Raw genomic sequence first — 23996 nt, 5'->3', positions numbered from 1 at the left:
TGAAAATATGGTTGAACACCTCATCCGCACTCCCAACAAATATTTTCTGGGTCCGCCACTGACCAATGTTGGGTTTTGAAGGCTTTAATCACACAAGGAAAACTCACGTACAGAGAATGTGTTTGCTGCTAAAAAAAACCCTCATCTCATTCTAAAGAAAACGTACAATATATAGGAACAAACAATGACCCACTAACCCACTAACTAATAATTAGGGCCACTAACCCATTAACCCACTAACTTAATCTTGCTTAACACTTCAACATTAAAAACACATGACTAATTAAAAATACTTGACCCATTAAAAACATACTGCTACCGACCCGACTTGACCCGTCAAGATTAATCTAACAACCAATTGGAGTGGTATATATTTTAATAAATTTGCATGATTCGAATTAAAATACATTAATTGTTTCATACTTATTGGGAACATTATCACAAGGAATGCAAAATAATGAAATATGATTCAGTCACTGAATCCATAACAAATCCGAATGATCGATCCGTTGACCTGCTTTCATTCCTTCAAAAGAGTTTCTTGGTTTGCTTCCCATTTATTCAAACGTTTGTTAGCTTTTTCCACCTGATTTTTATAAAAATTGTAGTTTGTTTATCAAAATTGTAAAATTAAAAAAAGGACCATATCTTATTTATTTTTATAATACCTCTTTGTTCCAGTCAGTACGAAAGGTTGACCATAATAAGATGAGGGTTTGCATCCCAGTTCCTCCAATCATTCCCGACCATATTCCCTATTAATTAATTAACAATTTACTGAATTACATCGAAATAGAAGGTAAATGAGTAACAAGCTACGTCACTAATCCTTTTTGGATGCAGCGACACTTGATGTTAAATTATAGACAAGTTAATTGTATGATTATTAATTATCTGATATTAATTAATGATACCTTGACTCCGAGGTTGAAATGGAAGCCAAGGAGAAAGCCGAGGGGAATGCCTACAATGTAGTAGCATCCGACGTTCACATACGCTACATAAGCTTGCCATCCGCATCCCACAGCCACACCTTTAATTTAGTTGTTCATGGTATCAATATACATGAGCATGCATGCATGTGAAATCTTCACATGTACGTATATATACCTGATAAAACGGGTTGTATGCCATTAAGAACGATGGTTATAGCCAATAGTGGGCAAAGATCAGAGACTGCATTCGCCACGATTTCACCGCCAGTGAATGCATAGCTTATAACATCTCGCGCCGACAATACAATCACTGCTTCGACTAGAGCAATAAGGAATGAGACTGTAGTAACCGTTAACACTGAAAATGCTGCGGCTTTAGGGTTTCCAGCTCCAAGCTCGTTTCCAACCCTAACACTATTTTCAAAATTGTATATATGGTCAATAATTCATTACATTGTATGTTTAGTTTTCAAATTCACCCGGATATGTTTGTTCCATCAATTTTTATTATTAAAATAAATGATATTTGTCAAAAAGTTTTACTTTTGTACTTTCCTATAATATAAAGTCCCTTTACTTTTTTTAAACTATAAACCACTCAATTTTCAATATTATTTCAATGTTATGATTTTTTTTATAAATGTTTTTTCTTAATTAAGTGAATCAAAATATATATGAAACTTCATTAGTACAATTTAGTACTACCTTTTGAAATTAGTCTGAAGTGGGAAGCAATTATGAAGGAAATATGACCAAGTTTAATTAATTGTTTCAATCAAGGCATTCAATTTTAGTGGTTTTATAGTTTTAAAAAGTGCATTTGACTTCACTAATATTAAAACATGGGTATTGTTCCATGAATATCCCTTTGAAATCTTAAAGAATAGGAATATATCGAATAAGTTAGGATTTGTGATAAATTTGGATTACAAAATAATAACAAAGGAATTGGAATCTAACTATGCTACCACCATTTAATAATAGTCCCCACCACCACCACTAGTGCCACCCCACCATCACCGCCACCTCTGGCGCCCCACCATACTTCGCCATCGTACCCCACTAGTTACCCTCACCATCTTCTCACCACCCCCACCTTCGCACAAGCGTTGCGCACACCACACTGTCGCCGCCACCCCAATATTGAAGGGGCTTGGTGGCAACAGTGAAGGGGCGGGAGCGGTTGCGGGTTGCATCGGGGGTTGTGCCTGGAGGCAGGGGCGGACCTACCCACGATGGTGGGTGGGCGGCCGCACCCCTTGAAAAAAAGGTTTTTAGTGCTAATTTTCGTCGAATTAGGGAGGGTGGGGGTGGTGGATGCTATGACGACGAGTGACCGAAGATTCGAACTTCTTGAATTAAATTCACAACTTGAAAGGAATAGTTTCACAAATAACATTTTTTTTTTATAATTAATACTAATCAAACACATTAAAAATGGAATATAATCCGCTGGTGAACTAAGCGCACCATTAAAGTTTGATAAACCAAAAGGTATGCAAGTATCTTTGGAGTCTATTAGACATGAGTAATTAATTAAACGTACCTTGCAGCTGCATTAAACCCAACCGAGACCATAAACACCAAAGCATTCACACTCATGCTACATAAAATTTAATTCAAAACAAAATGTTAATATTAAATGAAACCCATAAATTGCAATAAATTATAAATATGAATATGGTCCTATAGTCTATATATATTATAAAATATAGATGATCCATTAGATGGAACTTAATGGGGGGTTATGGGCTGGGACACGTTGGCCCGTTTGACCTGCACTTATGGACATTAAAAACTGTAATCTAAGGCCATCCGTAGTCATAAAGCCCATTGTGGGGCGTTATGCGACACGTGTCGTGCCACGTCACACAAGGGCTTTATGGGGCGTTATACCACTAGAGCCCGTAGTCATAAAGCCCCTACCCATCATTACCTAATTATTAATTTTTGTTTTTATTAATTAATTATAAAAACCATGCTTTATTTTGATTGGTCAAAGGTTGAAAAGGAAAGCCCAAAACGCCGTGATATATATGGCGCCTGCCCCCCTTTTTCCCCCATAACGCCGCCCGTCGCGGTGTGCGGGGCGCTATGGGGGCGCTATCTCTCTTTTGGACGGTATATGGAGCCCCATTACAGATGCTCTAACAAGACAAAAATACATTGAAATGACATATACACTTACCAAACCGACAATGCATCTAATGATAGCTCAGGGTTCTCAAGCAAGCCAGCAATCAACACTAGTATCTGAAAATACCAAGTCTCCAAACACAACATCACGGCTGACCCACTTGACAGTTTTACAAACTCCCAAAGTCCACCGAACGCCTTTGAGTTGAACCCGGTCCATGTGGCCTTACATCTATCACTCATCAAGATGTAAACAATTTGACCAACCACTATAATCCACCATGACAAACTTAGAGTCAAAGAAGCACCTAGCAACCCCAACTTTAACTTGTACACCATGATCCAAGATAGTATGAGGTGCACAACTAGTGTTCCGGCTGAAATATAAGCGCTTGGGGTCACAATACTTTGAGCTTGAAGGAACTTTTGTATTGGGAAGTTGATGGCGTACGCGAATACTTGAGGAATGAGGCCATATACGAATAGGGATGCATAGGACGCCATGGATGGGGATTGGCCGAGTAATATTAAAATGGGCTTAGAAAAAACGTAGATCATCGTGACTGGGATGGATGTTACTAAGAGAACAATTGCGGATCTTTGTAGGTATACTCCAAGCATATCATATTTTTGTGCCCCAAATGCTTGACCGCATAGCGTCTCCACTGCACTACCCATTCCGAGCTATAGTCACATATATGAGCAACGTGTCAGATTGTATTATCACACACTTTATCTTACTAGCACTACTACTAGAAAAATGACTTTTAGAAAAGAAAAAATCACTGATTGACATGTCTATCGTGATCGCCGATGGATCACTAATGGATCAAAAAAAAAAAAAAAATTTATAATATATGTTGGCAATCTCTCAATGATTTGCGACTGATCAACGACGAACATGTTGGATTCAGAATATATAAATTTAAATCCGTTGGTGACTTGTTGCTAATCCGTCGGTGAATGATTCCTTGTTAATCCAATGTTGACCTGTTGATAATCCGTCTGTGATTTGTGACGGCGATCTGACCATGACTTTTATCGGTGATCTGTCGGTAAAATACATGAGTGAAGATTTCCCTATGGAACTTCACCAACAACCCTAGCTTCACGGATAAACAACTGTTCATCCGTCGCTAAAATTGTAGTAGTTTCTAATATAATATATGATAAAAATATTCTTTGAAATTATAATTTATTTAAAACAGAGACGATTACAGACTATTAGTAACAAATTTCCATAGATAATAGGATACAAATTGTATTATATAAGGTGAAGATTAATGAGTTCTCGTACTGATATTACAAACTACTTATATGAAATAGAGTGATTTTGGTGTAAAATATATTAAGTAAGGAATTGATAAATTAACTGACCAAGAGGCCATAAGCAAAGAGTTGAATCCCTTGGTTACCAAGGGAGGCAGCAGCCAGTTCCATGTTTCCAAGATGTCCGGAATAGATTCTGGTGGAGATAGACATGGCGTTGTTCAGCAAGTAAACGATGACCGCGGGTGCAGCCAGCTTGTACAGCAGGTTGAGTTCAATGGCGGACGCTGCTGTAAGCCTCTTGATGAATGGTGTCTCGGTGTCCGAAAGCACCCTCTCCAGCTCCACACTGCCACCATGGCTGGGTGAACTTCCAATTGTTTCTAAGAGAGGGTGATGAACAACATCATTTGTTTGGGACTCCATTTTTCTTTCTTGTGTGTCTGTCTGCCTTTCGATCACCTCTGCCTTTATATATAGCCACAGACCAGTTTTAGTTTGTAATTTTTTTCTTTTCAGTTTTAGTTTTGAACCAGATTCGGAAAAAAGAAAGTAGATGGTAAAGTTACTATTTCTTTAGTGTGAAAAGAACTAGAGTAATTATGCTTCTAAAAACTGAAGTCCATTAATGTGAGAATTTTATGCTATTTATGAAATGAAAGGCTCTCACTATCTGCACACCGAGTTTGCCTATTTGCACACTTAGGGTTTACATACGCTGCGTATTGACCAATACGCAGCATATAGGGTTACCTCAATACGCTGCGTATTGACCTCTACGCAGTGTATGTAAGGGGTAGGTACACGACCAGACAGTCAAACCTAGTACCATGTCAAATCAGTCTTACATAAGGTGCGTATTGACCTATACGCAGCATATACTGCTAACCCTATACGCTGCGTAGATAAACCCTAATTTTGCTAGGGTTTGGTGTGCCAATAGGCACTTTAGTGTGCCAACAGGCACACTCTTATGAAAATGTAATCACGTAGTCGTATTATACGCTTTACACCATATAACTTGTTTTAACTTATATGTATTTGATATAACAAATATGTAATAGGTGTATTTTCTTTGTTTCAAGCATAAACATTATATTTAATTGTTTTAATAAGAAACAAAAACAAAAACAAAAACAAAAACAAAAACAAACTCTAGACTCTTGCCATGCATTGATTATTCTTTAAAAGGTTAAAAGAGTACTTTCCACCGGTTCATCTTGCCATTGCCGATAGGAGTCCACACATCAATCCATGTTTCCCTCCAATAATTGTTGATTGGAAGAGTAGACCGAGTGGGGTAGAGGAAACGGGAGGGGAGAAAGATGCCGGGTCTTCCAAAGCACTGCCACAACAAGTGTCCATTACTAGGGTGTCAAACGAACTGAACGAACACGAACACAACCTTGTTCGTGTTCGATTGTTAAGAAAATAACGTGTTCATGAACATTTACCAAACGGTATTTTTTGTTCGCGTTCGTTTGTGTTTTTTCATTAATTTTAGGTACCAAACAAAAGCGAACACAGACACAAATGAACGTTCATGAACACAGACGAACACAAATGAAGGCAAACAAACACAAACAAGCATTCATGAACAAAAACAAACACAAACCACCCCTATCTTGTATTGGGAACGAAGAAGAACGCGAGCATAAAAACCCTAAATCGAAGAGTGGAATGAGAGCGGGGGCGTAGTTGCATGACATCTGCCTGGAATGAGAGCGGGAACAACAATTTTTTACCAGGGTTTACAGAAAGTAAGGAGTAATACGAATGGTGAGAATTCTGAAGTACTTAAATAAAAATAAAAAGTTAAAAACCCTAATAAACTATTGAACACAAATGAACACGAGAACTTCTCGCCGAACGCTTTACGAGCTATTCACTGAACATTTGATTCGTTTGCAGCCTTACCCATTACCACTACCTATGGTCCTCTCCCGAGTCTTATCTTTTGTCATAGTTGAACAACGTCGACATTTTTGCGTTTTTCAATTAATAAAAAACAACCCTGTATTTTTTAACGAAAAATATTGTTTTTTGACTCTACTATACATCAGTTATTCTAAACTACTGTAACACCTCGTAAATTCGTGTCCAGTCATGTACTAATACGTGTCTATACTCTCTTTTGTTCCAAATGTTGGACTAGAGGGACTAATTTTGATAATTTATGAAAGTATGAATGTGGAGGGACTAAAGTGTCAACATGCTAATTTATTAGCCTCTGGGTGACCTTTGAGGACCGCATAGCCTTTTGGCTTACGGACCGCAAGATGTGGAATTTTTGAGTTCTGATGATCGGTTATGGACCGCAAAGCCTTATGGCTTATGGTCCATAAGCAGCTTGTAACCTATGTGCGCAGTAGGGACCACAAAGTGATATCCCCTACGGTGCGTAAAGGGCCGCCAGAGACAAAATATGCGTGCAGCCCAAGCAAATATGCATGAATGCCACATAATCGAATTTCTGAGCTTCATGGCTGCACTTGACACGTTTAGGGACTCATGTAATGATCCTAAACTAACCTCTAACACCTAGAACCATATTGTTTAACCCTTTCAGGTATAAATAGGTGATAAGTTGCAACCATTTCACTTGTACCTTACTTTTAAATCACTCATCTCTCTCATCTGGAAGCTCCTAGCTAAAAGGAGCATCCTATTGAGTATTAATGATTCTAAGGTTCACTTATAAGTGTTCCTTTCCAGTTCATTTTCGCTTTATAGGCTTTTATAAGCCGAAAGTCGAGAAAATTGACTTTTTTTTTACTTTCAGTTTAGACCATTATGGTCCAACCATTGTTCGAGTTGAACATGGCTACGTGATGCAGTGGAAATACCGGCTCAAAAATTCTTTCTTATATTGTCAATATAACATACTTAAAAGTTCATTTATAATCTGTCGGACACTTCTTGAAAAGATTTACAACATTCATTCTTGATTAACACGTTAAATGTAATACATAAATATAAGCTATGAGACCGCTCTTCCCGTACAATCCTCGCTCTTTGACTCGATCTTCAACCTCTTAGTCTCCACAATGAAGTTAATTCCGTGCAACCTGCAATCACCACATACATGTGCATCATTAATATTTATTGACATCATTCTTGATCTAGACATACGCAATTAAATGACCATTCCGCATTCTTCTATTCATGCTAATCTTTTCGATTATCTTTCTGAGTGCAATCTTGCATCCCAATCATCAAATCTTCATAAGGACACAATCGTATACCTGCATTTTCATTTCATTCACAAGGCACATAATTAGTAACATAAATACTCAGACGTATTGAAGCCATGTATACATATATAAAAGCCTCATTCTTTCATAAACAATAAATCCTACTTCATGCATATGTACATTCATACGTATATTTATACACACATACACACACACACATACCTACCTACATACATACATACATACATACATACATACATACATACATACATACATACATACATACATACATACATACATACATACATACATACATACATACATACATACATACATACATACATACATACATACATACATACATACATACATACATACATACATACATACATACATACATACATACATACAACATACATACATACATACATACATACATACATACATACATACATACATACATACATACATACATACATACATACATACATACATACATACATACATACATACATACATACATACATACATACATACATACATACATACATACATACATACATACATACATACATACATACATACATACATACATACATACATACATACATACATACATACATACATACATACATACATACATACATACATACATACATACATACATACATACATACATACATACATACATACATACAAGATCTTACATATCACTTACATTCCCACATGATTATACTAACATATCCTAGTCACAAACATCCATATAAATAAGTCTCATACGTATCAACATATATGCATACTCATTTCTAATCGTGCTTATCTATGGATTCTATTACTAACATGTAGGTAAATCCATGCCCATACTTATACATGCCTCTAGACTTAATTCCTTCCCACACATACTTACGTACCCGCTCATCACACCTCATAAACACTCTTCAATGAGTTTATGTAATGATAATCCTTTCTTTAACATTCCTTCAATCATACTTTCTAACGGGTATAAATGTCAAATTCCTTCCATCTTCTATATCCGGTTCAAAATTAAATCCTTATCAGTTAATCTTTGAGGCATAACCCAGACAAGTTACCTGGTCATCTAGGTTACCATGCATAACCTAGACGAGTTATCTGGTCATCTAGGTTATTAGGCATAACCCAGACGAGTTATCTGGTCATCTAGGTTATCGGGCATAACCCAGACGAATTGTCACAACCCAGACGTTTATTTCACCCTGTCGGTATGCCAGCCGTAGGCTACGGAAAGCATAAACAAATAATTCAAACCTTGTACAAATCGAACTTCCATGTACTTTCATTTAATCATAATCAAGCTCCATATACTTCTAAATCTTAATCTCGTGATCAAACCAATTACTACATCACGCCATACTTCTTTCTACATTTTGACTCGTTCGTTTCTACTATGTAGTTTTGACATAAACAACTATCTTCGACGTACCATAACACTTCTTACTTTGGTACTTAATCTTACCCATAATCTTCTTACATGGTTCCTTATATTCAACACACCAAACTTCATTTATTAAAGAAGAAGTGATTACAGAAATCACTTACCTTAAACGTTTGTATTCGTATCCGTTTCCTTGCTTCCTTTTGACCCTTTAGCCTTCCATTCTTCCATCCACATTGATATAACACGTACCATATAACTTTCTATAATCTTACACTTGTGACAACAAGTCCAACCATGCTTCTTATGCGCATTTGACTTTCAGAAGTCAACAGTTTATCATATGAACTTTCGCCTTAACCTCATACATCCGTGACATCATAATAGGCTATAGAAATAACGCTATATACATTTTATATTCACGACGCAAATGTGCTTACAACCACATTCAAACTAGTAATTTAACATAGTCTCAGCATCATTATCATATTTCATTCATATATATATATATATATATATATAGGGGAAGGATGTATAGAAAACCCACTTTAATTTAGAAAACCCGGGAAACTCAAAGCTCCCGATGTTTTTTTTTCTTGAAAAAATTTACACATGTTATATGCATGTTTTTAAGGGTTTTGGGCAAAAAAAATCAAAAAAGCGCCGAGTAGATATTTAAAAAAAAAATAAACAAGTTTTGGTGTAACACATGTTACATTTATCTGACATATTTGTAACATGTGTTACACCAAAACGTATTTATTTTTTTTAAAATATCTACTCGACGCTTTTTTGATTTTTTTTTTTGCCCAAAACCCTTAAAAACATGTAAATAACATGTGTAAATTTTTTCAAGAAAAAAAAAACATCGGGAGCTTTGAGTTTCCCGGGTTTTCTAAATTAAAGTGGGTTTTCTATAGATACTTACATTATATATATATATATATATATATATATATATATATATATATATATATATATATATATCTATACTACTTTAATAAGGATATGTGAAGGACAAGATGGTAATTGAACAAGGTGTTGAAAAAACACTTAATGCACAATGTACAACTGTTAAGGCACAAGAAAACACAAACCCTTTTACCCTTTACAAGGGTATACATCTGCCGTCCAAATGTTTTACTTTCTCACACGGATCAACATCGGGACCGTCCATTTGACTTCACACGGATCACCATATGCTTTCTCTCTCAATGCTCACACATCTCACAAAACAACATCAGATCTTCTTCTCTCTCTTCTCTCTCTCTTTTCTCTCTTCTCGGCGATCTAGGGTTTCATGAGATCTATCACCAGATCCGTTTGAATCTATCACCAGATCCGTTTGATGAGCAGATCAAGGGTTTCATGAGATGTTCTGGCAAGGGATCCACAGATTTAAACAAGGGATCCGTTTTATCTGGCAAGGGATCCACAGATTTGAACAAGGGATCCGTTTGATGTTCTGATAAGTTGCTTTATCTTTAATCTTGATGTAGATTTGTTAGTAGATATCTTACCATGTTCTTTTGTGATTCTTACTTTTCAGGTGAAGCGGTTGACGGATGTTCGAAGGACGAAATCTGAGGTTTACGAAGGATTTTCTCATGTGTTTTGTGATGAATCGACTCAGGTTAGGTTCTAAATGTTGATTTATCTTTAATCTTGATGTAGATTTGTTAGTAGATATCTTACCATGTTCTTTTGTGATTATTACTTTTCAGGTGAAGCGGTTGACGGATGTTCGAAGGACGAAATCTGAGGTTTACGAAGGAGTTTCGCATGTGTTTTGTGATGAATCGACTCAGGTTAGGTTCTAAATGTTGATTTATCTTTAATCTTGATGTAGATTTGTTAGTAGATGCGGTTATTTCAAATTAGGTTGAAAGTCTTGTGATATTTGAATTTGTATTTTTGGTGATGATAGTTAGATTAATTTCAGATATGACATAGTGAAAGGATAAATTGTTTTTGTAGTTTTGATTTTACTTTGTTCTGTTATATTTTGATCTTTTGCTTCATTTTTTGGGACTGATAAGTGTCATGGTTGTGTGATAATTATGATATTTAGGTCATTTAGATATGGAATTTTGAAAAGATAGATTGTTATGTATTTTTGATATTGGTTTGTTCTGTGGGATGCTCGATGAGCAGATCTAGGGTTTCATGAGATGTATCACAAGCTTTATCTGGCAAGGGATCCACAGATTTGAACAAGGGATCCGTTTGATGTTCTGATAAGTTGCAATGAGTGTTATATATCTTACCATGTTCTTTTGTGATTCTTATCTTTAATCTTGATGTAGATTTGTTAGTAGATGCGGTTATTTCAAATTAGGTTGAAAGTTTTGTGATATTTGAATTTGTATTTTTGGTGATGATAGTTAGATTAATTTCAAATATGACATAGTGAAAGGATAAATTGTTTTTGTAGTTTTGATTTTACTTTGTTCTGTTATATTTTGATCTTTTGCTTCATTTTTTGGGACTGATAAGTGTCATGGTTGTGTGATAATTATGATATTTAGGTCATTTAGATATGGAATTGTGAAAAGATAGATTGTTATGTATTTTTGATTTTGGTTTGTTCTGTGGGATGCTCGATGAGCAGATCTAGGGTTTCATGAGATGTATCACAAGCTTTATCTGGCAAGGGATCCACAGATTTGAACAAGGGATCCGTTTGATGTTCTGATAAGTTGCAATGAGTGTTATATATCTTACCATGTTCTTTTGTGATTCTTATCTTTAATCTTGATGTAGATTTGTTAGTAGATGCGGTTATTTCAAATTAGGTTGAAAGTTTTGTGATATTTGAATTTGTATTTTTGGTGATGATAGTTAGATTAATTTCAGATATGACATAGTGAAAGGATAAATTGTTTTTGTAGTTTTGATTTTACTTTGTTCTGTTATATTTTGATCTTTTCCTTCATTTTTGGGACTGATAAGTGTCATGGTTGTGTGATAATTATGATATTTAGGTCATTTAGATATGGAATTGTGAAAAGATAGATTGTTATTATTTTTGATTTTGGTTTGTTCTGTGGGATGCTCGATGAGCAGATCTAGGGTTTCATGAGATGTATCACAAGCTTTATCTGGCAAGGGATCCACAGATTTGAACAAGGGATCCGTTTGATGTTCTGATAAGTTGCAATGAGTGTTGTATATCTTACCATGTTCTTTTGTGATTCTTACTTTTCAGGTGAAGCGGTTGACGGATGTTCGAAGGACGAAATCTGAGGTTTACGAAGGATTTTCGCATGTGTTTTGTGATGAATCGACTCAGGTATGTCACTCGCAACTCGCAAGGAAACCTTTTTTTAGGATCTGAATTTAATTAGTTATACCTTTGGTTAACGACTGTCACGATCACTATTATTACAGAACAAGCTCACTCCGATCTTCTGGCTGCCGGAGAAAGTGTATCTGCTTGGAGAGTCTCGGAATTGGCTTTGGCGACGCTGAACGCTGCTTCATTCGAATCGATGGGGGCTTCATATGCAGAATGTTCCCTCACTTAGTGGTCTCATGCTCACTCAAGCAGAGGTAAAGTAAAGTTTATCATCATTCATCAATTTTCTTTTCTTTTTTGTTTATAATAAAGGTTTTTATATTTGCAACTTGACAAAATGTGATTTATATTAAATTTATTTTAAGTTAATAGTGTACTGGTTATAACTAATATCAAATCTTTACTAATACTTGATTTCTTTTTATGATGGTTGGCTTTGCGAGAACTAACGGAGCATTAGTGTCAAGAATGGGCTGAGATTCGAATTCAGTCGGTTTTTCGCTCTTTTTTGGTAATTTCTAAGCCTTGAATATTAATTTTTAACATGCTATGCTACTGAGAGAATATAAACTTGACTATATTCTCTGTTTTTTGATCAGAGGTAAAGTAAAGTTTATCATCATTCATCAATTTTCTTTTCTTTTTTGTTTATAATAATAAAGGTTTTTATATTTGCAACTTGACAAAATGTGATTTTTATTAAATTTATTTTAAGTTAATAGTGTACTGGTTATAACTAATATCAAATCTTTACTAATACTTGATTTCTTTTTATGATGGTTGACTTTGCGAGAACTAACGGAGCATTAGTGTCAAGAATGGGCTGAGATTCGAATTCAGTCGGTTTTTCGCTCTTTTTTGGTAATTTCTAAGCCTTGAATATTAATTTTTAACATGCTATGCTACTGAGAGAATATAAACTTGACTATATTCTCTGTTTTTGATGTGTTTTGTTATTTTTATGCTTTTTGTTTTTTAACTGATCTTAACCCATTTGACTTATGCTACAGACAAAAAGGGATCAAGATCGGGACCGTCCATTTGACTTCACACGGATCACCATCTGCTTTCTCTCTCAATGCTCACACATCTGACAAAAAGGGATGCCAAAAGCAGGGAAGTACAATCTACAGGAAAAAGCAACACTTTACTTTTGTGTGAAAGACAGCTTGCTTGCTGCAGTCTCTATAATATATCAACACTCTTCCATACACTGTTTGAAAGACAGCACTGCTTCCTTCAGTCTCTATAAATAATCCAGAGATATCTACACTCTACTCACACTTTACAAACTCTCAACTACACTCAACTGAAATTGTAAGTTTATCTCAGTTGAATAATCCTACTTTCAAAACATCAACTTAACAACTTCTATTTACTTCGATTTCAGAATATATCAACTCTTTGCATTCGGATCTTGCGTTGTTTCTCGGCTCTCACATCAAGGTTTTAAAATTTTTGTCGGCTTTTCACATCTCCCTCTTGCATTGTTGTAAGTTCTTTCAAATATGACATAGTGAAAGGATAAATTGTTTTTGTAGTTTTGATTTTACTTTGTTCTGTTATATTTTGATCTTTTCCTTCATTTTTGGGACTGATATGTGTCATGGTTTTGTGATAATTATGATATTTAGGTCATTTTTGGGGATGATAAGTGTTGTAGTTCAATGAAAATTATGATAGTTAGGTCAATTTTAGATATAGAATAGTGAAAAGATAGATTGTTATGTACTTTTTATTTTAGTTTGTTCTGTGGGATGTTTTGATATATTTTTTCATTTTTCGGGATAGTGAAAGGATAAATTGTTTTTGTAGTTTTGATTTTACTTTGTTCTGTTATATTTTGATCTTTTCCTTCATTTTTGGGACTGATATGTGTCATGGTTTTGTGATAATTATGATATTTAGGTCATTTTTGGGGATGATAAGTGTTGTAGTTCAATGAAAATTATGATAGTTAGGTCAATTTTAGATATGGAATAGTGAAAAGATAAATTGTTATGTACTTTTTATTTTAGTTTGTTCTGTGGGATGTTTTGATATATTTTTTCATTTTAAGGATATGTGAAAGGATAAATTGTTTTTGTAGTTTTGATTTTACTTTGTTCTGTTATATTTTGATCTTTTCCTTCATTTTTGGGACTGATATGTGTCATGGTTTTGTGATAATTATGATATTTAGGTCATTTTTGGGGATGATACGTGTTGTAGTTCAATGAAAATTATGATAGTTAGGTCAATTTTAGATATGGAATAGTGAAAAGATAAATTGTTATGTACTTTTTATTTTAGTTTGTTCTGTGGGATGTTTTGATATATTTTTTCATTTTTCGGGATAGTGAAAGGATAAATTGTTTTTGTAGTTTTGATTTTACTTTGTTCTGTTATATTTTGATCTTTTCCTTCATTTTTGGGACTGATATGTGTCATGGTTTTGTGATAATTATGATATTTAGGTTCATTTACTTTGTTCTGTTATATTTTGATCTTTTCCTTCATCATTGCAGGAATTTTTTTTAAAACAGTACTGTATTCAAAACAAAATAAAACGCCGTATTCACAAAACAATACTGTATTCACAAAGCTGTATTCAAAACAATGCTGTATTCAAAACAATACTGTATTCAAAACAATACTGTATTCAAAACAATACTGTATTTAAAACAATATTGTATTCACAAAGCTGATTGTTATAGTTATTATGTGTATGTGTAAATTATAGTAAATTGTTTTTGTAGTTTTGATTTTACTTTGTTCTGTTATATTTTGATCTTTTCCTTCATTTTTGGGACTGATATGTGTCATGGTTTTGTGATAATTATGATCTTTTCATTCATTTACTTTGTTCTGTTATATTTTGATCTTTTCCTTCATCATTACAGGAATTTTTTTTAAAACAATACTGTATTCAAAACAAAATAAAACGCCGTATTCACAAAACAATACTGTATTCACAAAGCTGTATTCAAAACAATACTGTATTCAAAACAATACTGTATTCAAAACAATACTGTGTTCAAAACAATACTGTATTCAAAACAATACTGTATTTAAAACAATACTGTATTCACAAAGCTGATTGTTATAGTAATTATGTGTATTTTTCAGTTTACAAATCACTCCAAACACATATCAATTGAGAGGTATGGGCGGTGGTTATCCAATTCCCGTTGAATCACTAGGATCAACAAACCATTTAAACCTTCCTGATTCAAACCCTCTAACTTCAAACCCACCTCCGGTGTCAACCCCACCTCCGGTTTTAACCCCACCTTCGGTTTCAACCCCACCTGCATTGGCAAACCCTGAATATGATGATCCATTTGGTTGGACGGATGAAGAGTTGAATTGGGCGTATGACTATACCTTCGCTCAACTACAATTTGGTGGACTACAAATTGAGGGGTGCCATCGTCCGGTGCCAAACACTCCTATACTTCCTATGCATCCTCCACCTTCAAACCCCCCTTATGTGGAAAACTACAGTCAAACACAAGAACTACCGACCTGGGCTGAAGGGTACGAAACTGACCCTGGGGCGGTTTACGAACCACCATTGGATGAAAAAATGGTTTGGGAACCTTAGAACAACTTTTATGATGACTGTAGTTTTTTTTTTCTCGAATTACTTTGAATCTTAATTATCTAACTTTTAATTATGTATTAGTTTAAATTTAAATTTGTTGCTGTTTAATTTTAATCATGTTTTAGTTTAAATTTTATTTCTGGAGTTTTTATATTTTTAGTTAACTAATATTGAACACTTAATAGGATATGTCTGATCATTTTTCCGTTGAAGAATTTTCATCATTGACAAATGATAGAGCATGGTATAATATAATCTTTGTTAAGGAGGAGTTTATTTGGCATGACGTCGATGGAAAGAGATTAGTGGTTATATTTCTTGATCAACACGTAAGAACATTTTTTTAATTTACTTTGTGTTATATAAGCGTTTTTCCACCACTAAATTTCTTTTCATTTTAGAGACAAAAAATTGTTGCGTTCGTCCCACAAAATTTGATACACAAATATAATGACGCGTCATTGATGGGTGGTTTTTTTTCGTTGAATCATTTCCAAATTGAGAATCTCAACTATCTTGAGTGCCCAAAGTACCAGAATTACGTGTTAGTTTGGTCCGAGAAGAAAATTATCATCAACGAATATACAAAGCTTTCTTCACTTACGCTTACGATTCCAAGGGGTGCTTCTTTATATCCATTGGTCCCTTCCATTATAGAATTGAAGCATGATAGGAGACCTCAAATGGATATTGTTGGTACATATTAATTCTCTATCTATAATTTTTATTAAATATATAAAACTTTACATATGGTCTATACGATTTAACTGATTTGGTTTTAGATGTGGTTGGGAGAATAATAGAAGGCAAACGTGATCGATGTTGTTTTGAACTTTCTCTTCAAGATAAGACGTACGTTATTATTTATTATTAACATATTACAAACATAATATTTACGTTATATGTAAGAAAATATTATTATTAGAAGAACTTTAACCCAAAATCGTAATATACAGTGGTCACACAATACAATTGTTTTTGTCTGCCCTGAAGCCTTCCGATGTTATACGTTCCATTCGAGCCGTGCAACAAAGGTCCATCATATATGTATCACGTCTCAAGTTGGTTCATCTACCAGATAGTATGTTATGCTTTACACATGAACATTCTAATAATTAGTTAGATCTAATGGCTCATGTAGTTTAATAAAAGTTATATTTTATTTGTTATTTCAGTTAATATTTTGAAGTCTACGGAGTTGAGTACGATTACGTACGAACCGGATATGGTCGAGGCACGGGATATGTAAATTATGGATCGTTATCCAATTTGTGTTTAAGTTAGAAACATTTGGTGTTGTTATTTGTTTAGTTGTTGAATATTAAAGTCTCTCTTGGTGTTTCGTGTTTTGCTTTTTGTTTCCCTCATATTGATGTAATTGTAGAAGTATTTATAATCTATCACCAAGGTATAATCTTCTTAGATTGGACAACTAAATAATCATTATCTGTATTAAACGAAGGTATAACCATGGCTGACCTTCCTACTCATACAATCGTGTTTGAGATATTAACGAGGCTGCCAGCAAAGGATGTAGGTCGTTCTAAGAGTGTATGTAAGCAATGGTATGCGTTATTGTCAACACAAGATTTCGTAAAGATACATTGTTCTCGCTCAGTAGTTTCATCTAACCAGAGAGTTCTACTAATTGACGACCTAACGTGTTCTGTTCGTCCAATCATCTCTAATAACAATGACTATGGTCCAAGCTCAACAGTTACATTTCCATTCCATCACCAAAATAATGATGTCTCAATACTTTCACATTTGAACGGATTGTTGTGTGTTTGCTTGAATCATACATACGAGCTGCTTCTTTGGAATCCAACAACTACTGCTTTCAAGCGTTTGTCAACCCCTGATTCTCATGGATTCTATATAAATAACCTTGATGCCATTGGTTTGTACGTTGACGCTGACGATGATTACAAGGTCTTGCATATAAAGCGTAGGAGTGGTGTACTTGGTGTCTATGTTTATTCTAGGGAAGTAGACTCTTGGAGAAATATTCCTTTCATAACAAGACAAGAGTACCTAAGCCCTCATTTCAATTGGTCAGCTGGCACATTTTGTGGTGGTACTCTATATTTCACTGTTTGCGAATGTTGGATTGGAGGTACGAATGTGGTGATTTGTTTTGATGTTAATTCGGAGCAGTTCAAGGAGATAAGCTTTCCACCCGTTCCTTCTAATGGAATGGTTCAAGGTGTTTTAGTTAATGTAAAAAATGTGCTTCACATGTTTGCTAGCACTGGCATGTTTGAGATGACAATTGACCTATGGACACTACAAGGGGATTACTGGATTAAGGTCTTATCATGTCCTCCGATCCCCCGATATCATTGTCATTGTGGTGCGATATAACACATTATGTGACAAATGGTAATTGGTTTGTGATGACTAAATTAGGGAAGTTGTTTACAATTGAAATGGATATGAAGCCCTTCGAATGTTTTTATCCCGTTTCTTGGTTTCGAGGTTTTAAGGGTGCGGTGTTTGTGCAGACCATTGTTTCACCAAGTATTTAGATTGGCTTTCACTTAATGTTATCATTATGTATGTCAATGTTTTAAGGATTTGTGTTTTTTTTTCTCTAAGTCATGATATTCCGTTTAAGTCATGTATTTTAATGTTATCATTATGTATTTCAATGTTATCCTTCGGTTTGTTTTTCTCTAAGTTATGTGTTGGAATGTTGTTATGATTTGAGAATTTCATCATCTATGATAACTCTCTTTTATTTAATTTGCAAGGTATTTGTCATTTTTTCAATTTACAATGACTAATGGACTCTCAAACCCTCGAAATCATGCTTCTAGCTCGAGTGCATCTACTAAAGCTGAAAAACGAAAAGAGTATCAAAAAAGATACTATGCTGCACGCAAAGAAAATAACAAAGTATCTAAATTTGGGAGTGGTGATGCCCCCCAAAGTGCTTCATCAATATCTTTAATGAATAATAGGTCAACAGAAAGGACACCGTTAAGAAGTTTACAAACTAATATTACTCAATTTCTACAAACAACAAATGAGAACGCCTCAAGTGTTTCTACTACAAAATGCAAGGAGTACAATGAAGGATGTTCTAATACACCAAACGATAATGGAATGCGTATTTCAAATGGCAGTCAAGTCAACCAAACCCCGATAGATGATGTAATTGACGTAGTCAGGCATAGAACATCACGAGGTTTCTATTTATTTAACAAAGATTTCTTTTTCGAACTTGACATCTTTTACAACCTTCATTACTTAATACACCAATTTTTTTAGGTATTCAAATTCATCCGCGTACTTTATTACCCCAATTTGCTGAAGTAGTTGATCAACCTTCCCTCCAACATGGGAGCGTAGAAGATGATCCTTATAATTTTGTTTACAATGGTGTACCTGGAGAGCATCGTGTTTTAAAGGAACGAGGCGCATGTCCTAATTGTGGAGCAAAACGATTTCAATTTGAATTTGATACCTTTTGTTGTATGAGTGGGAAAACCGTGTTAGCAAACTTAGAAATTCCAGAGGAATTGTACCGACTTTTCACGTCTCAAGATGAAATTGGAGATTTGTTTAGGCAAAACATCCGTGCTTATAACACCAATTTTTCTTTTGCCTCAATGGGTGTGACATTGGATGATACATTGAACAATATGAGAGACGGCGTATATACTTTTCGTGCACATAAAGGAATATATCACAGAATCGACCAATTAGTTCCGAGGGATGGGACTCCTAGGTACTTGCAGTTGTATTTTTACGATCCTGATACTGAGTTAGATCACAGACTCCGATGGCCAAATCTTGATCGGCGTATTACTCAGATTTTAACACGCGTTCTTTCTACAAACCCATATGTCGATACATTTAGAAGACTTGCGGAACTAGGACCTCTGGACAACTATAGAGTCACTTTGAATACTTCGGTTGAACTTGACCAAAGGGTGTACAACCGACCAACGACATCGGAGGTATATATAATATATTATATTAATTGCAATTATTTAATATAATTGCTTATTTTACTTACTTATAGTTCACAATTATATAGGTTGCTGGTATTTGGGTTGAAGGTAATGACAATATCACTTCGTATAAACGAAGTATTGTAGTGTACGGTAGGTCTGAATATAGACAAACTATTCAGCCGTACTTCAGTTGTTACGATCCATTGTCGTATCCTTTATTTTTTCCTAATGGTGAGTCGGGTTGGCATGCTAACATACCACGTCAAGGAGTATCAATCAATGAGGTTCGCAACAATGACAACATCGAAGGAGAAATGGAAGGTACCAACAATTTGTTATCCTTTTTAAGTGAAGATCATAAAAATAGCGTAATGCGTTTTATTTTATTAACTGTTTGTTTTTAATACATCTTCATCGTTCAGAGGCTAACACACGAAGTGGTAGAACAACCGTGGCTATGCGAGAGTACTACTGTTACAAGTTCCAGATTCGATCTACCGATAATGTGCTTTTGTTCGGTGGTAGGCTGCTACAGCAGTTTGTGGTTGATGTTTACATCAAAATTGAGACGTCACGCTTAGAATTTTGTGAGAGAAACCAGGAAAAAATTCGAGCCGAATTGTACCAAGGTATTGTGGATTGCGTCAATACTGGCGAGGTTCATGCAAACAGAGTCGGGAAAAGAATTGTGTTGCCTGCATCTTTCATCGGGGGGCCTCGCGACATGCGACGTCGGTTTCTAGATGCGATGACGTTAGTTCAAGACGACGGCAAGCCTGATGTATTCCTTACAATGACATGTAATCCTAAGTGGCCTGAGATATGTGATAACTTACATGTTGGTCAAACTGCTACAGATCGTCCAGACCTTGTTTCAAGAGTGTTCCGGGCTAAATTAGAAGATCTTAAGGATCAACTCTTCAAGAAACATGTCCTCGGGGAAGTTAAGTCATACGTCTATGTCATTGAATTTCAAAAGCGGGGTTTGCCGCACGCACATTTTCTCCTAATCATGTACCCGCAACACAAGATCAATAACGGCGGACCATTATGATAAGGTTGTGTGTGCTGAAATTCCTAACCAAACTAACACATCCCAGATTGCATGAGATGGTTGTCAAGCACATGATTCACGGTCCTTGCGGCAATTTACGATCAAGCAGTCCTTGTATGCAGGGTGATCCTAAAATTTGTCGTTTTCACTATCCTAGACAATTTAACGAACAGACGACACAAGGAGAAGATTCGTATCCGTTGTATCGAAGGAGAGACACCGGGATAGAAGTGGACCTACGAGGACAAACACTTGATAATAGATGGGTGGTCCCATATAACCCAAGGCTTTTGATGATGTTTAACTGCCACATGAATGTTGAAGTTTGCTCAAGTATAAAATCTGTGAAATATCTTTTCAGTATGTTTATAAAGGACATGACAAACAGGTTATTCAAGTCGATCAAAGTGAGCCAGGGGTTGTTATTAATGAGATAAAAAGATTTCAAGATGCACGCTACATATCGCCCCCAGAGGCTATGTGGCGAATTTTTTCCTTCTCTCTTTCTCAAATCTTTCCTGCTGTTCTAGCCTTACAACTTCATCTCCCAAATAATCAGATGGTTAGATTTAGAGATGATGACTTGATGGCCTAATATTGTTGATAGGGAAAGGGATAGAGAACCATGCTAACAGCATTTTTTGATCAGAATAGAAACGATGAAACAGCAAGGGTACATTTGTATAAAGATTTTCCAAAACACTATACTTGGAATGGAAGCACACGCCGTTGGAGTCGTCGTTCGGTAAAAACAAAGAAGGTCGTATCGTTTCCGCTAATCCAGCCGAAGGAGAAAGGTACTACTTACGCCTACTTTTGTTCAAATGTCAGAGGGCCTACTTCTTTCGAACATCTTTGCACAGTTAATGGTCAACGGTGTGCGACATTTCGGAAAGCAGCTCTTGAGTTAGGCTTTAATAGAAGACGATGAATATCTATTCACAATGTCTCGAAGAAGCCTCTACGTTTCAGTTTCCCAATGCTCTTAGAAGGTTATTTGCGACCATAATCGATTTTTGCCAACCTGGAGATGTTCGAAAGTTATGGAATGACCACTTTGATTCACTATCTGAAGATCATCGGTTACACTGTCAAAGTAATAGAACGAGTTCAAAATATGGTTCTTACCGAAATAAGTGTCTTGGTACAATCCATGGGTAAAATTTCAATGAATTCGACCTTCCTAGATAACTGACGATGTTAACTTACAAGATGCAGGTTTATCGTGAGTTACAAGAAGAGTATGGGATTGTTTTGGAACCTGAACACTTGAGTGCCAAACATTCACTTAATCCGGACCAAAAAAATGTGTTTGATGAGATCATGATGCATGTTGATAATGATTTCCAGGCGTGTTCTTTATTGATGGTCCAGGTGAACTGGAAAAACATTTTGTACATTGCCTTGCTTGCTGAAATTCGCTCACGTGGTCTTATGCTCTCGCAACAGCTCATCAGGTGCAGCGGGCTAATATATGCCAGGAGGTAGAACGGCTCACTCGAGATTCAAGATTCCTCTTAATCTTGAAAATAATTCAATGTGAATATTAAAAAAACAGAGTGGGGCCGCTAAACTGATTCGCTCTGCCAAAATATCATATGGATGAAGCGTCGATGGCTACACGACAAGCGATAGAGGCAGTCGATCGTACATTCCAAACATTATAGGTGTTAGTCTCCCATTTGGTGGAAAGATAATGTTATGGGAGGTGACTTCAGACAGGTGTTGCCGGTTATCAAACGTGGCACTCGAGCACAGATTGTAGACTCCAGCGTACGAATGTCACCTCTTTGGTCTTTGACTAAGAAGATGCGGTTGACCATAAATATGAGAGCGCTGAAAGATCCATGGTTTCTAAATTTCTTTTAAGAGTCGGCGATGGAACTGAAGAACCAATCGAAGGAAACTATATCCGCATACCCGATGACATGACAATTCAGTGCAACAACAGAGAAAACGCTATAAAAGAATTGATCCATGCCATCTTTCCATCAAATTGAAGATAATGTATATTCTTCAGATTATATAATCTCTAGAGCAATATTGTCCACTAAAAATGATAGTGTTGACGAGATTAATAATCAAATGATTGAAATTTTTCAAGGGGAGGAAAAAGTTTATTACAGTTTTGATGAAGCTGAAGACGATCAGCGCAACTTCTATCCGGTCGAGTTCTTAAATTCGCTAAATGTTAGTGGATTTGCCGCCTCATAAGCTTCATTTAAAAATTGGATGCCCAATAATATTGTTACGTAATATCGATCCATCACATGGCCTGTGTAATGGCACGCGGTTGATATGTAAGGGTTTCATGCGAAATGTTATTGATGCGGAAATTGCAGTCGGTCAACATGCCGGAAAAGAGAGTTTTTTTGCCAAGAATCCCTCTAACCCTTTCTGAAGATGACATGTTCCCATTTAAGCTGAAAAGAAAACAATTTCCAATTCGACTTAGCTTTTCCATGACGATTAATAAAGCTCAAGGTCAAACAATTCCGAACGTTGGTATTTATCTACCGGATTCTGTATTTTCACATGGACAACTTTATGTCGCGTTATCAAGAGGGATTTCAAGACAAAGTACGAAGGTGTTGGTACATCTCGCCAAAGAATTCAAACAACGCGGAGTTTACACATCAAATGTTGTCTACCAGGAAGTGTTGCGTGATTAATTAATCGCATCCGTATCAAAACGAAGGTAAGTTAGAGTAGATTATGTGCCTTATTTGCTTCCTGAAATTACTTTTAATTACTATTTAAACACTGTAAGCGTGTAACATTTTTTTTATGTGTCGAAATCTGGTACAATAGAGGAGAAGATACAAGAAAGTCATAAGCGAACGGATGTATTGGTAAAACAGGAAGAGATACAAGAGACTCCCCCGCTTTGTTTTTATTGTTTTGTCTAGCTACTTGACTGTTTTGAACTCTTCTTGTTTTTAATTACATCTACTTCCTTGTTTTGTACTATTCTTGTAGAAGATCACGAACGATAAGAAAACTGAACTTAAGTAACTATACGATATATCACGAGACGACGGATAAACTAACGGTAAACGAGTAATCTATTGTAAATCGCCACTCCCGCCGCATCGCGCGGGTAAGTGACTAGTATATAATATATATATATATATATATATATATATAT

At 35.5% G+C, this 23996-nt stretch overlaps 2 protein-coding genes and 2 long non-coding RNA genes across 4 annotated transcripts; 3 read left to right on the top strand and 1 right to left on the bottom strand.

Moving 5' to 3' along the window:
- Window positions 1-353: 353 nt before the first annotated feature.
- Window positions 354-4836, bottom strand: LOC110939637 (protein DETOXIFICATION 40). Its single transcript, XM_022181212.2, has 7 exons — window positions 4449-4836; window positions 3124-3755; window positions 2482-2538; window positions 1111-1349; window positions 915-1033; window positions 669-755; window positions 354-586 (listed from the first exon to the last, which is right to left on the bottom strand). Exons 1-7 carry the CDS (start codon window positions 4764-4766, stop codon window positions 521-523), a joined length of 1518 nt encoding a protein of 505 aa, XP_022036904.1. The 5' UTR covers window positions 4767-4836; the 3' UTR covers window positions 354-520.
- Window positions 4837-12955: 8119 nt separating this feature from the next.
- Window positions 12956-13831, top strand: LOC110938403. Its single transcript, XR_004894017.1, has 3 exons — window positions 12956-13107; window positions 13257-13563; window positions 13637-13831. It is a non-coding gene; the product is annotated as an uncharacterized LOC110938403 (long non-coding RNA).
- Window positions 13832-16503: 2672 nt separating this feature from the next.
- Window positions 16504-16911, top strand: LOC118492494. Its single transcript, XR_004894016.1, has 3 exons — window positions 16504-16528; window positions 16615-16684; window positions 16789-16911. It is a non-coding gene; the product is annotated as an uncharacterized LOC118492494 (long non-coding RNA).
- A 391-nt stretch (window positions 16912-17302) lies between these two features.
- On the top strand, window positions 17303-18196 carry LOC118492466 (F-box/kelch-repeat protein At3g17530-like). The gene has a single exon (XM_035990522.1). It carries the CDS (start codon window positions 17303-17305, stop codon window positions 18194-18196), a length of 894 nt encoding a protein of 297 aa, XP_035846415.1.
- Window positions 18197-23996: the final 5800 nt, after the last annotated feature.

Source organism: Helianthus annuus, chromosome 5 (genome assembly GCF_002127325.2).
Source record: "Helianthus annuus cultivar XRQ/B chromosome 5, HanXRQr2.0-SUNRISE, whole genome shotgun sequence".
Lineage (NCBI taxonomy): Eukaryota > Viridiplantae > Streptophyta > Magnoliopsida > Asterales > Asteraceae > Helianthus > Helianthus annuus.
Note: the sequence above shows the minus strand (reverse complement) of the source record. Positions and strands in the feature narration are given on the sequence as shown.

Bases quoted from the DNA above. Each gene is read 5' to 3' on its own strand.
- LOC118492466 (XM_035990522.1), top strand. From the start codon at position 17,303: ATGGCTGACCTTCCTACTCATACAATCGTGTTTGAGATATTAACGAGG.
- LOC110939637 (XM_022181212.2), bottom strand. From the start codon at position 4,766: ATGGAGTCCCAAACAAATGATGTTGTTCATCACCCTCTCTTAGAAACA. The intron at 756-914 runs GTATCATTAATT...ATTAATTAATAG, and splicing joins ATTTCAACCTCGGAGTCAAG to GGAATATGGTCGGGAATGAT. The intron at 587-668 runs GTATTATAAAAA...TATAAAAATCAG, and splicing joins GTACTGACTGGAACAAAGAG to GTGGAAAAAGCTAACAAACG.